At 44.7% G+C, this 14,420-nt stretch overlaps 2 protein-coding genes across 4 annotated transcripts; one reads left to right on the forward strand and one right to left on the reverse strand.

Moving 5' to 3' along the window:
* Positions 1 to 2,135: 2,135 nt before the first annotated feature.
* On the forward strand, positions 2,136 to 5,731 carry LOC135652126 (trihelix transcription factor GTL1-like). Of its 3 annotated transcripts, none has more exons than XM_065172850.1 (3): positions 2,136 to 3,073; positions 3,777 to 5,271; positions 5,361 to 5,495. In XM_065172850.1, the coding sequence occupies exons 1-3, from the start codon at positions 2,730 to 2,732 to the stop codon at positions 5,367 to 5,369; spliced, it is 1,848 nt and encodes a 615-aa protein (XP_065028922.1). In that variant the 5' UTR covers positions 2,136 to 2,729; the 3' UTR covers positions 5,370 to 5,495. The 3 variants fall into 3 exon arrangements, with proteins under 3 accessions (XP_065028922.1, XP_065028921.1, XP_065028920.1); XM_065172849.1 differs by having other exon boundaries at positions 2,138 to 3,073; positions 5,358 to 5,496; XM_065172848.1 differs by having other exon boundaries at positions 2,139 to 3,073; positions 5,354 to 5,731.
* A 6,420-nt stretch (positions 5,732 to 12,151) lies between these two features.
* On the reverse strand, positions 12,152 to 13,942 carry LOC135652779 (cytochrome P450 CYP94D108-like). The gene has a single exon (XM_065174015.1). It carries the CDS (start codon positions 13,794 to 13,796, stop codon positions 12,282 to 12,284), a length of 1,515 nt encoding a protein of 504 aa, XP_065030087.1. The 5' UTR covers positions 13,797 to 13,942; the 3' UTR covers positions 12,152 to 12,281.
* Positions 13,943 to 14,420: the final 478 nt, after the last annotated feature.

Here is a 14,420-nt window from a genome sequence, read left to right on the forward strand (position 1 = left end):
AAAATATATTTTTTTAGTTAAATAAAAATATTAATAATTATAAAAAAAAAATTATTAATTTCCTTTATCTAGAGATCATTTCATGATGTATTCCAAATTTTTTAATCTGCTTAAATCATATTGTGATAGCCAAGTAGTTGGCTGAATTCAGATTTAAATATTGTAATATTCATCAAATCGATCTCAAATAATTAACAGAACACTTCATGATCGGTTGTCATTATATTGTTTAAACAAGTGAAACATCAGGAAATGTCTGATCCGAAGAGATGGTATTTGTAGTTAGTTCTAACGTCATCTACCTCAGGATTGACTTCAACCGGAGACACAGTGTTCTCCGAGAGGAGGGAAAACCTGGACCAATCAATCTAGAGAGGAGCAAAAGATCTAACATGGGTTTACTCCGGCCATGCACGACAGCAATTCCACCAGGCAAAGGTATATTTGTTTGTCCCATTGAAGTGTCAGCCGCTTCGACACTTGGGGTGATGTGCCATCATCAAGCTTTAAATCCATCACACCTTTTACCACATCCTCCTCCTGTCCTTTAACCAGTTACTGCAAGCTCCTTTCCACCAGGAAATGCCTCAACATGATTGAGATGAGTCCTGCTGCAACACCAGGAAATGCCTCCAACATGTCTGCTAATAGGCAGTCAGACTCACATCAATTTGCATCAATTATTTTATCGTGATAAATAATAATAGTATCACAATCGATCTAACATCTAAAACTATTTATTTTGGATCAGTAGTTCATATTTATGTGCCAATGAGTCCCACATCCCCACCACTCTCCCTCTCACTTCTAGTTTGTGGTCCTAAGAACTCAGTGGAACCCATCTGCATCACTAAAAGCTACAGCCCGGCCCAGTGGCCACATGACGGGCCCATCACCACCCATCATCCCAAGGTTCAATCTGGTCCCCTCGACACTGTATGAGACAGTAATATAATTTGATGCATCATCGAGAGTCTCTTCCATCAAGATCATACCATAGTCGTATTGATCCATATGTATACCAAACAATTTTAGGCATCATAGACCAATCATTTTGAGACATCCCATTCGATAAGTCATCGTTTTCTATCGCAACGAGTTTCTTCCGTCTTCGAGGTGAGGAGGACAACAAATGAGATAATTATGATCATAAAATAATCAATTTATGAAAGAGAACTAAGGAGGTAAGGATATGATGGGGAAAGAATATACAGATTAATATTTTGAATCTAAAATAAGATTTCAAATCCTCAATAAACTCGTTCTAGTAAACAAGGAGGAGGTGGACAAACGAGGCAAACTTGCTTGTCCGATGAGGAGGTAAATAGTGTAAGCTTAACTTTTTTTATCTTTCTTCCTCTAATCAGTGGAGAGAATCCAAAGGCACAAGAACAAGAGATTCCTTGCCGTAACTGGATTGAACTGTTTCCCTGTTCATATCCCCACGGTAAGTTTCAATCTTGTGTGCACACAAAGGCAAACAAATAGTAGGTTATGAAGCTTCGTCCTTGCTTCCTCTCTCTCTCTCTCTCTCTGGAATTAGCTGGGTAAATTAGAGGTTTAATATGTGGATATAGGTAGTCGGTAACAAGGAATAATTGAGGGAAGATTTGAATACAATTAAGAATATATTTGTTTTCTATATACTTAATTTTTGGAATGAAAGATTATTCATATCTATCTATCTATCAGTAGTAAATTGACTTGTAAATCATGGAAGAATGTAGAGATGTTGATCAGTAATGATCAGACCGACAGTGATTGTATTAGGCTTATATGAATTTTAATACATTAATAAATAAATAAATAAATAATTAGAGAGAGAATCGTAGGGTGACAAGATGTGTATAGGGTTATATTTTGTGGGGACTGCATGGGTGTAGGTTCTTCCCGTCACGTTCTCCTCCTCTCATGTGAGACCCAATTTACTTCCAGCGGTGACAATGTGCTCTTGTCTCCCTTCCCTTCCCTTCACAGTCTCCTCTCCTTCTCTTACCTAATCTAAAAAAATGAGAATTTTGTGTTAGATTATTTTGTCTGCACATCAAACAAACGCTTGCAAGTATGAAGAGATGCCTTATTCTAAAGACAAAAGATCTCCCAAATCTACACTAAAATTCCCCTTTGGAGGAACAGGGACCCAACTCTCCCACCATTTCAAACTGTGTTAGCTGGAGTTGTACTCAATGAGGTTGTGTTAGATTCTTGTTTACCTGTGTGCCAACCTTTAATCACTTAATTAATGTGAGTGGCAGAAGAGTAAGGTATATAATTTACTACAACAATATGTTAGCTTCCTACATGTACTGCTAATCCTCTCTCTACCAATCTCTTTTCTTTTCCTTCCTTGCCTTCTCTTCCCCTTTTCTCTCTTCCATCTTTATTTTTTTTGTAGTATGTGTAAGTATGTGCATTTTGTGTATGGTATTATATATATCTTTGACAGCATACTTTCTCTCTCTACCTATCTTTCTCTCTTTCCAGTTGTACCTGCTCCCATCTTTTTTATTCTTTTTTTCACTCCATGTACTGATTTCCTTTTTTCCAATTTTTGATTCCTCCAATCCCCTACACACCATCCTCTCTTCCTCTCCTCCCACCCCACACAGAGAGAGAGAGAGAGAGAGAGAGAGAGAGAGAGAGAGAGAGAGAGAGAGAGAATTCCATACCTGTTACTGGCAAGAGAACGACAGGCTGTAGCTGCCTAACACTGTAGTTACTGCAGAACCATGCAGCAGCAGCAGGAAGGAGGGTCACAATTCGGGGGGCCTTCCTCGGAGACGGCCGGTCACAGAGCTAGCACCTTCCTCCAGCCGCCGCCGCTGTTGGCGGAGGCCGCTTCCCCCATCAGCAGTCGTCGCCCGCCGCCGGAGGACGCTGCCGCCGATTTCGACGAGATGGGTCCCGCGGTGGCCGGCGGCGGCTTCCCGGACGAGGATGCCGAGCGCGGCGGCGCGCCCGGTAACCGCTGGCCGCGGCAGGAGACGCTGGCGCTGCTGAAGATCCGCTCCGAGATGGACGCCGCATTCCGCGATGCCACCATTAAGGGCCCTCTGTGGGAAGAAGTCTCCAGGTAAAACGATCCTAAATTCTTCGGAATTCCCTCCGAAATGTGGAGCCTAAAGCTCTGCTGCTCTCGTCCATGGATACACAGATCACCTGCTTTTGGTACTATGCTTTGTGATGTGCTACTTCACCACTCCGAGAATTTCCCATAAATAGTTGTGTACCGATCTACGTTTGGATCCGTAGCGGTGATGTAGAGCTTCAAGTAGTTCTGGCAAGAAGAAGAACCAATAACTTCGAGAGGGAGGGTCGGTTATTTCCTTCTCCCGTGCCCTATTCATGCCTTGTTCTCTCTCTTTTCCACTACCTTATCCTCCTCCTGTTTACAACTATTTCTTCCCTGAGTTCCATGAAAGATGCCTCCGCTACGCCAATCCCAACCTAACCAACATTCAAAAAAGTACGCACTCCCCTAATGCAACCATCGAGGCGCCTTCGTTTTTAATTTCAGTTTCCTTCTCGCAACCCTTTTCTCCTTTACCTAATTTATATTATTAGTTCAGGTCACAATCGGCGGGTGATTCGGTGTAGATGCCGTTTGTGTGGGTGTATGCCGGCATGATGGTCTTGTTTTCATCTCTTTCTTCTCCTCCTCCTACCTCCTTCTTGTTCTCGGTCTGTTTAGTCCGTGGAATTCTCCTTCTTCATGGTATTGGGAGTCGTTTTTGATAGGTTGGTGAGCGTGTTTGGTTGGTGGTGGTGGTGGGCAGGAAGCTGGCGGAGTTGGGCTACGAGAGGAGCGCCAAGAAGTGCAAGGAGAAGTTCGAGAACGTGCACAAGTACTACAAGCGCAAGAAGGATGGCCGGGCTGGCCGCCAGGACGGCAAGACCTACCGCTTCTACAGCGAGCTCGAGGCCCTCCATAGCACCGGCGGGGGAGGCGCCACCACGCCGGCTGCGATCGCCGCACGTCCCCTAGCTGCTGCCACGTCGTCCCCCTTTAGCTTCACCACCGGAATGGCGGGCCCCTCGGGTACTAGAATTCAAGTCTCGCCCATCTCCGGCGGAGCTCCACCGCCCGTGACCATGCCGACCAGTGTCGTCCCCGAGCACGGCGCACAAGGAGTCTCGAGCTCTGCTGCCGCCGCAGCTGCAGCCGGGCTCGGCTTCTCGTCGAATTCTTCATCCTCTTCGTCGTCGGAGTCGGACGACGCGGACACCGAAGAGGCTGGTGGGGTCGGGAAAGGACGCAAGAGAAAGCATCGAGGGAGCGCTCGTTATAGGCGGCAGATGATGGCCTTCTTCGAAGGGCTGATGAAGCAGGTGATGGAGCGGCAGGAGGCCATGCAGCAGAGTTTCTTGGACGCGATCGACAAAAGAGAGCAGGACCGGATGAAACGAGAGGAGGCGTGGCGGCTGCAGGAGATGTCGCGGCTCAGCCGGGAGCAGGAGCTGCTGGTCCAAGAGCGCGCCATGGCGGCGTCCCGAGACAGCGCAGTCGTCTCCTATCTTCAAAAGATCAGCGGTCAATCCATCCCATTGGCCGCCACGCCGGCCGCCGCCGCCTCCATCGCACCCCGTCCTCCACAGCCGTCGCACACTCTGCCGCCACCAACCCTGCCGCAACAAGCTCAGCCACCTCAGCAGCAACGTGATGCTCAGCAGTCATCGGCGAGACAGATGGCGCCGATTAGTTCAGAGGCTCCGGAGGGTCAAGGCAGCGGGAGCTTCGAGCCGACGTCGTCCTCGAGGTGGCCAAAGGCGGAGGTCCATGCGCTCATCGATCTACGGAGCAGCCTCGAGTCGAGTTACCAGGACTCCGGCCCTAAGGGTCCCCTCTGGGAGGAGATCTCCACGGGAATGCAGCGGCTCGGGTACAACCGGAGTGCCAAGAGATGCAAGGAGAAGTGGGAGAACATCAACAAGTACTTCAAGAAGGTGAAGGAGGGCAACAGGAAACGGCCGGAGGACTCCAAGACCTGTCCTTACTTCCACCAATTGGACGCACTCTATCGCAAGAAACTGCTCGGCAGTAGCGGCGGCGGCACTAGCAGTAGCAGTGTGGGAGTCAAACCACAGCAGGAGCCAATCTCACAAGAACAGCACCAACAGCGGCCTGCAACGAAGACCCCGGGCGACAGTGGCAACGATAACGGAAACAGTAATGGTGGGAATGCTGAGGGCGGTGAAGGTCGCGATGGTGCACAAGTGCAAACGAGCGAAGGAGGACATCGGCCCACCTTCTTTGAAGAAGCGATGAAGAAGGTTAGTAGCAAGGCTCACTTGCTCTCACCAGCTATTTCCCATACACTCTCGTGATCCAATCACTTCATTGCGGCATTCGAAGCCAGAAGACATCGTGAAGGAGCCGATGGAGCGAAGGCAACGTCAACCGGTGATGGATGACCCTGATAAGGTGGACGAGCCCGACAGCAATAACTTGCACGAAGATGAGGAGGACGACGACGACACTGAGGACGACGAGGACAGCAAGATGCAGTACGAGATACAGTTCCAGAGGCAGAGCGTGAGCGGCGGCGGCGGCGGCGGCGGGAACGCATCGACGACGGCATCGGCAGCAGCGACTACTGCAGCAGGTTCCTTCTTGGCCGTGGTTCAGTAGATTTGGTATCTTAGCCCTCTCAATTCCTCCTTCCTCTCGGTGCATACATTCTGTCACCAACGCAACATCCACGTCCAAATCCTACCTTGTCCCATGCGTGCATCTTCGTCTCTCACGTCACATACATTTACCTCCTCCTACACCTTCATCGTTACCTGAGTGGCATCATAGGTGTAACACAACATAACAGACATATATGGGCGATGACGCTCACGGTGTCGTCATATTTATTGATCTGTCGCGGAATAAGAAAGGACATGGGTCGAATAAGCTCGCGCACACAGCTCCATCTCTGCTTCTGGATCACGATGAAGAGACAGCTTCTCTCTCTACTTCTCGATCTCTGCTGCTGTATGCTTTTGCCGTCGTTCTCTTTCTTGGTAGCACTACACATTGGTGAGATTCCAGACTGGAAAAGACCAAGAAGGAAGAGAGAGAGAGGAAGGTGAAGTAAGGTGGAGTCCCAACTCGGCGACACTGTACTCAAATCACCAAAGGTTACTGCAGGCAGTAATGAAGAGGATACAGAGTGCTTTTTCCATGGGAAAACGTGGAGGCTGCAAGGGGACTACCTATGCCGTTTGTGATGCCCAACCTCCTCCCCTTCTGACTTTTGTTTGTGGAGGAACTGTTTTCGTTCTCAGCTCTCGATGCTGCCGTGTGGCGGCAGCAGCAGCAGCAGCAGCAGCAGAGGTAAAAGAAGAGGACAGAGACACCGCCATGGTTTCGGTGAGCTCAGGTTGCTGGACGTCCAAAAATGTCCTTCGTTGCCACCCTCCGCGGCGAGTGGAATGACCGAACCGCCCTCCTGGATGAGACGGCGACGCCTCTTAGGAATCATCTGGGTTCAGTGTACGCGACGGCTTCGTGCGCATCAAAGACGTACGACGTGATGTGGCGAGCATGTGCATGCACGCCCCCGCGGCGACAGTGTGGTCGCGGCTGGGACCGCCCGCGGGTCCCACTCGGGGGGTGCGGGGCCCTAATCTGCATCATTCCATGCTCACCGCACCGTCGTCGATCGCCAGAGAGATCAATGACGAGCCACGTGTCGTTGTGATCGGATTGGGAACGTGGAATTTGAACCCTTCGATCACACTCTGACTCAATTCCTCCATAAAAATAATATAATTTAGATGGAATAAAAAATAATTTGTCAACTCTTTAGGGTACGATTACATGTCACCGATTTGATTTACTGAAATAGACTCGACTTGTTGATGTTTTGAGTACCGTCACATTCGACTTAGCTGAGCAATTTTCTAGAAATGAGAAATGTATGCATTTCATGTCTCTTTTTTCATTTTAATTTAAAAATAAAAGATGCTCATAGCCTATTTTATAAAAAAAAATATAACGATCGGCAAATGTCCAAGACTCCAAGTATTCATGATCATCAAGACAATGATATGTATATATATATAAAAGGAAAAGATGATGAGACGAGGAAGTTATATTTTATATGCCATAATACTTATTAGATTATGGATTATCACTTAAAATTATAGGATTGTTTTACATCTCATCTTTTATCTCTTAGAAGTAATATTTTCAAAATAAGATTTAAATAAATAAATCTTATATATGTAACTTAAAATATTAGATGGATTACTAATATTAATTGATCATGCAAATTTTCAGAATGTTATTTGATAATATAATTGATCCAGTAATCTATTAAATCTAAATTCAAGACAATGCTAATAATCTCATCAAATCCTCACAAACCAAATTAAGTTTCTTTTTATAATTCTAATATAAAACGAAATTACTGGAGTCAGATTTTTTTCCTGAAATCAAATTAAAAATGGGGTCAGAAAGACAAAAGAAACTTAAAATGTGTCTATACATGTTGTTATTCTCATTCAAAGTAAAAAAAGAAATAGAGTAAAGCTGAGGAAGTAATGGAGTCCTCCGAGTTTTTTGTTCGAGGAGGACAATAATTAAGGAAAGCAGTGCAAGTGTGTTAAGTTGCTGCCATGCAATTAAACGTAGCTATCAATCTTTTCGAGCATTGCTTTTTTGGCAAATTCCACACAGTTTATGATAGCAATGCGTCGTTCTCGGTGTTAGTGAGTAGACATCTCCTTGTTCATTCTTGCACGCGACAATGGATGCTGTCGATGAAAGTTCAACTTCTTGTTTGCTTGTGGTGGGATAGATGCATGGCTGTGATGCAGCTGCTGGTAAAGAGATTCTGAAGAACAAAGCACCAGGTAAGATTATTAAGCTTAGAAAAGACGTCAGAATTATCATAGCAGACAACTAGCATTATGCTGGGGTGCAAGAAGATAGGATAGAGAAGGGCATGCATGACCTTTGCATGGAGACTAACATGATGCGGTGGACATGTTTGTGGTGGACTAGGAACTCCGGAGTGCATTCCATCTGTTTGCACTCGATCATGGTGATCCGAAGAGAAAACTGTGTGTGTGTATGTGTGTGTGTTAGAAGGTCGTGCTTTCTTTTGATGTACACAAGGAGAGCACGAGTTGGCTCCCTACGTGGGCTTGAGAGCAACCAATTGATAGCTGGTCTTGGGCTGGTTCGAGACTTTCTCTAAGAATTAGGCTTCGACAAATGGCAGATTCATAAATATTTCAGGCGACATCTGCCGGTCTGACAATTAGCTTCTTTATGATGAAATTAATTTAAATAATTAAAATTAGATAAAAGTAAAAGATAAAAAAATTTAGATTAAGATAAATAATTGATGGTGAAAAGATTTATTAGGATATAATAAATTTCTTAATTATTTTAAGCAATGATTGTAATTTTGTATCGTACTAATATACTGAGTTTTGTTCGGTACGGTACATTATGGTATACTGAGCGATACATCAAGGTATACCTAACAGTATCCCTAAAAAAATATAAATATTAATTTTAATACCAAACGATACTAAATATATATTATTTTTTTATAAAAATAAAAAAAATCAATATATAAAGATATAAAAAGATACGACGTACCGAACAGTCGCCTCATCTACAACCTTCAACATCAAGGAGGTGGGGAGAAGAAAGCGACATGGACATCGGAAGGTTCTTCGTGTGGCAGTAGTGGACAAAGGAGACCATTCGAAGATGAAGAAGGCTGAGGTCTTCATTGCCTTCCTCGCGGCCACCTCTTCCGTTAGTCCCATCATCGCCTCCCCTGATCCTTACGCCTCCAGCTCCCCCTCCAAAGAGGTATGTCTCTCCTCCCTATTACCTCTTAGATTAAGATCGTCGAGGGAGGGTAGCACCAGATCAGGATCGAGAAAAAAAGTCAAAGATAAGTTCACGTCGAGATTCAACGGGCTCAAGTTTAGCGAGACGCTAGTGATGGCGCATCGATGACTTCACGGTATTCTTTCTTGATGCTTCTCCATCTTCTTCAATGCTTCTCTTTATTCTTCGAACGCCCTCTTCTTCCTCACCTCACCTCGTCATAGTCAGGCTGATGTTGCGTGATAGCAAGCGGTTCACGTGCTGGTCAATTGGAGGATTGATACGTACCAGACATTACGAAACGGTATTAAAATCCGTGGTTTTAAAAACTTGTATTCTACTTCTTGGCTAATATAAATAAGTGTTCTTAGATAAATCAAAAGTATTACAGATTCAAGGTACTCCTTGTTCCTTATACTATTTTTTTTCTTATTTCTGAAATTATATAGAAAGCCAACAAGTAGGTAATAAAGTTTGATTCTAAGAAAATCAACAAGAGTACATCAATTCAAAAAGATGGGAAGACTAGTAAATAAAAAAAAAAAAAAAAGATGATAGGTAATCAATCTCTTCCTATCTCGAAAGTTGAAAATTATCAATTTTGGATAATTAAAACAAGAACTCTATTTGTTTCACAAGGATTATGAAATTTGATAGAAAAATAATTTTGTTGAGTATAATCTTTATGATTCTAATATTATTTAAGATCAAATGAATAACAATATATAGAAAGATGCAAGAGCCATCGCAGTGTCGAGCCCGTACGAGGCGAAGCTCGGGTTTGTCGGTAGGTCATTGATCCACGGCGTTGGACTACTTCTCCAACGGTGCAAGTATTTTACTTGTTGAAGTTGTTTTGTGAGGCAATATTAGTGAAGAATGCACCGGCGACATTGCCTTCCATATGTAGAAATCCATCAACAGTTACCTCGAATAGAGACATTACCAACATCAACAAAATGTAATATCGTGCAAAGCAAATAAGCTTTAGAGGAACAAAATGTAATATCGTGCCAAGTATCAATAAAACACAACTTGTTATGGTCAATTTAGTTCTAATTAATTTTGACTTTGTGCAAAACTTAGAGAGAGAGGAGGAAAAAGATAGTAAAATAAACGAGAATCACTTTTAATATGCAGTGCTTTGGATTCATCCAAAAATACCTATTTATATTAGTCAAGAGATAGAGTATATATTTTTTAAATAATAAAAAAATCTATCATATCCCAATAAATCTTCTCAGCCTCATTTATTTATTTTAATCTAATTTTTTATTTTTTATTTTGTTTAATTCTAATTATTTGAATTAATCTTATCGCACTTCTTTAATTCGAAATAGTTATCTTCGAAAAAAAATATTTTTTTTCATCAAAACTTTTGTAATCTTTGATACTATAGTAGTACATTTAAATTTCTAATTTATTAACTAGTCTATGAATGAAATGATGTCGAACTTTAGTATGTTTGGTGTGCCCGATTCTTTATTATTGCATTAATAGACTTATTATCATAGTTAATTTTAGTTGATACTTTTTTTTTCTTTGAGATTTACTAGAATTCTTTAAAACTAAATTGTTTGACATGTTATACTTGTAGGCATAACATACTCTATCTCAAAGATTGAGAGAGCAACACATTCTTACATTTTTTATTATCCATAAAATTACACTTGAACCAAGGCTAAACATAAATCTTAAAGTACATTTTTTCTATCCCCTATACAACTAGCTCAGTCATTATTAATATAAGAATATAACTTAAGATATTTTATTTATTAAGAAAAAAGATTTTAGATATTTTTTAACTGAAATTGAGTTATTATTTCTTTGGCAAATCCTCGAAAAAAATTCTTGAACTTTGAGAATTTCCTAAATAGCACCCTTTTCTTGAATCCACCCTCGTCTCTTGCCCTACGATGCTGCTTTCCCCTTCTTACACCACATTTGTTATTGTCCATACACTCTTATCAGACCCTAAGGGCATCTCAGGTGGAGGGAAACGATCGACGAGGCCAACCTATGTATATAGGCACGAGGACAATGCTTATTCGGGGTAGAGGGGGTGATTGGTGAGGCCAACATGTGCGTCAAGACGAAAGAGAGGTAATTGCATACAGATGAGGTGAAAGAAGATGGTCCCAAAGATAAAATGATCAAAATATTCAAACAGTTTTAGTAAAAAGGATAGAACGTTGTTGTGTATCTCGATATATAGATTATATAAACAGATTGATTGGCCTCAATGATTTCTTAGATCGGTCATTCACAATTATTTACCTCCAAAGGAGATTGGTGGGCTCTTTTCCTCGTTGATTGTTATTCATATCGTGTCAGCAAATATATTAATGATATCAGATGGCATCACATGTAATGACCTACCACTTTGGAGAAAAACGAAAAATCAAAATAAAAAACATCATCGCATACAACATTACCGTTCACATATGAAGCAACAAATGTGGATCAACAGGTAAAATCTTCTATCAATTATATATGAGTAAAGGAATACAATGTTTTTAATTAAAGAAGAAATACTTCAAAAGGTGTTATGTAATAATATTATCTAAGAAATCAATAATAGTTATAGAATCTGATTCTGCTATCAACAGTGTCACAAAGCCTTCTTCATCCCCTCCCCTCTTGAATAGCTAGCTAGTTAGCTTGTACCCATGTTTTACTCCCTGCTCCAGAGCCTTTTCTTTATCCCCGCTTCAGTAGCTTCTACCTACTGATCCATTGTTCACTCGCTGGTCCAGGCCCAGTCCGGAGCTAATGTCAGACAAACAAGACAGACTGGAAGCTCTGCACTGGCATGCTGCTCCAAGTTTGTCTCTTTCCTCTCTTTCAATTATCACCCTTCGTGGGATGTCCGTCTTACACCTACAGCACTTCAAACTTGTAGGGTTTGGCATCACCCATTTTGAACACAGTGCAATGTCAAATGCCTTCTTCTTCTTCTTCTTCTTCTTCTTCTTCTTCTTCTTCTTCTTCTTCTTCAACAGCAGGTTTATAAAACGTTGTACGAGCACTTAGTTTTTTAGGATCTACAGCATTGAAAATATATAGGTTACACCAAAATCATCCCCTTTATATGAGTAACAATTCGAGAATCGTCGATTTAAGTTCCAAAGTGACAATCATCAATTTTGGATTCAATTCTATCTAACGATTTTGATTTATATATCATTGGGCATTAAATTTAAGAGAGTAACCCATACACCATGCAACATAAATATATTTAATGGGTTCAGAGTCACCCCTGAAACAGATTCGATTTCATGGTCATCCCCTACTTTGGAAACGCGTATCTCCGATCTAATTAATTATTATTTGCGAATAAAGAGTAGCACAAGAAGTAGTTAATCAAGTCAAACAAGCACGATGACCGACTACAACAACGAAACCCACAACCCTGTCACGTTCGGCGTCCTAGTTTCCATCAGCGACCTCTGCGTTCTCGGAACCTCATCGGAAGCCCTCCATCCATCCTCATGGATATGGAGAGATCGTGCTTTCCCCTCTGCTCGGCCAACTCCATGTCGAACCCCTCCAATATACTCGCCGTGATCGCCTTCATCTGTATCACCGCCATCTCCTTTCCCAGGCACATTCTCGGCCCCGCATGGAACACCGGGTACTGGAACGCGCTCCTCGCCTGGAACACCCCCACCTCCAGCCACCTCTCCGGCTTGTACTCGCCGCAGTCCTTACCCCATATGACCTCCGCTCTTCCCATCGCGTAGGAGTTGTACATCACCGTCCACCCCCGCCGCACCCTCGTTCCGTCCGGCATCTCGTCGTCCGCCGCGCATACCCTCGGCAGCAGCGGCACCGCCGGATGCAACCGCAGCGACTCCGCGATCGCCGCGTGGAGGTAGTTCATCTCCCTCAGCTCCTCCAGCGTGAACGCCTCCCCGCCGGGCTCGCAGCGTCGAGCCCGTACGAGGCGGAGCTCCTCCCGGATGTGATCCACGACGTCGGGTTTGGAGGAGAGGACATAGAAGAACCAGGTGATGGCGGCGGGCGTCGTGTCGCTGCCCGCGAGCACGACGCTCAATAGGAAATCGCGCAGGAACTCGTCCGTTCGGGTGCCGTCCTCCGCGAAGCGCGACAGGAGGTCGCCCCCGCTGCTGGTGCAGCCGCCTGACCTTTTCAGCCGCACGTACTTGTCGACGAATTCGTGGACGACGGCCGTGGATTCCCGTAGCCGCCTCTCGTCTTCGGTGTCGAGCCACCGTTTGAGTTTCCAGACAAGCGGATGGGGCAGCTTCAACCGGTCAACGCTGAGGTGCGCGGCTTTGTGGAAGGCCCGAAAGAACCGCTCGCCCTCCTTGTTCCCCCGCCGGAGGCAGTCCGCGTCCTGGTCGAACACCAGGCTGATGATGTTGTCGAAGGCGAAGCGATCGAAGAGCTCCTGGAGGTCGAGCACCTGGCCGTCCCGGCTGGCCTGCCGGAGCAAGGGCACGAGCCGGTCGGCGGCCTCATGGCGCACCCTGTCGAAGACGAAGGCGCGGAGGGACTTGGTGTTGAACTCGAAGCTGGCGGCCCGGCGCTGCGCCTTCCACTGCTCCCCGTTGGAGATAAAGATGCCGCGGCCGAGGAAGTCGTGGAGGGCGGAGACGACGTCGCCGCCCTTGGGGTAGTTGTCGAAGTTCGCCTTGAGCATGTGCTCGACGTTGGATGGGTTGGCGGTGAACACGAACGGCGCGACGGTGACGGTGCCGGTGGGGGAGGCAACGAGGAGCTCGGTCGTCCACTCCAGGAACCGGTCGCAGTTGTTGATGAAGTGGGGGAGGTTGCCGACGAGGGGGTAGCACTTGGGGGCAGAGAAGCCGGCGCATGGGGGCTCACGGGGAGTCGACCGCGCCTTGAAGAAGACGAGATGGGCGCACCAGATGAGGAACAAGAGGAATGGAAAGGATGCAAGCATAGGGAAGGAAGACAGCAGATCCATGGTGTCAAATCTCTCTTCTTCTTCCTCTCCTCCTCCCTCGGGTGTAAGTTTATGGGCGAGCAATTCTAATAGCTCCTACGTTCCACGTGTATGTGGTTGCAAGAGATTTGTCGGAGTCCAAGCTATTCAAGAGGGGATGGAAAAGGCTCTGAACCAGCGAGTAAAAAATGGATCAGTAGGTAAGTGTTGGGAAGAAACCTGTTAATGCGGAATAATTCTTTCCCTCTTTGTGTATCAAAATAGGTTCCTCATCAAAATACCAACTTGATATCCAAATGAAAATATCAATCAGCACAGCATAAACAATAGAGCAATAAATCAATCACACAGTGAGTCCAAATCTTTTTAACGTGGAAAACCCAATGTGGGAAAAACCACGGGACCATAGTCCACCTCAAACTTCCACTATCAATAATGATGATAACAGGTTTATAAACCGCAGATCAACACCGTTAGGATTGTAGAGTTTGCTGCAAGGATTCTCCACATAAAATTTGGGCCAAGCAGAAAACTCAGAAACCTTACTTTCTCTCTCTATTTCTCTCTCCTCTTTTCTCTCTGCACGTCGTCGCTGTTCACTGTGCACGTACGCTGCTCCCTGCACGTTGCACGCTGCTCTCCATT

Source organism: Musa acuminata, chromosome BXJ3-11, assembly GCF_036884655.1.
Source record: "Musa acuminata AAA Group cultivar baxijiao chromosome BXJ3-11, Cavendish_Baxijiao_AAA, whole genome shotgun sequence".
In the NCBI taxonomy this organism is placed as follows: Eukaryota; Viridiplantae; Streptophyta; class Magnoliopsida; order Zingiberales; family Musaceae; genus Musa; species Musa acuminata.

Bases quoted from the DNA above. Each gene is read 5' to 3' on its own strand.
- LOC135652126 (XM_065172848.1), top strand. From the start codon at position 2,730: ATGCAGCAGCAGCAGGAAGGAGGGTCACAATTCGGGGGGCCTTCCTCG. The intron at 3,074-3,776 runs GTAAAACGATCC...GGTGGTGGGCAG, and splicing joins CTGTGGGAAGAAGTCTCCAG to GAAGCTGGCGGAGTTGGGCT. The intron at 5,272-5,353 runs GTTAGTAGCAAG...CGGCATTCGAAG, and splicing joins TTGAAGAAGCGATGAAGAAG to CCAGAAGACATCGTGAAGGA.
- LOC135652779 (XM_065174015.1), bottom strand. From the start codon at position 13,796: ATGGATCTGCTGTCTTCCTTCCCTATGCTTGCATCCTTTCCATTCCTC.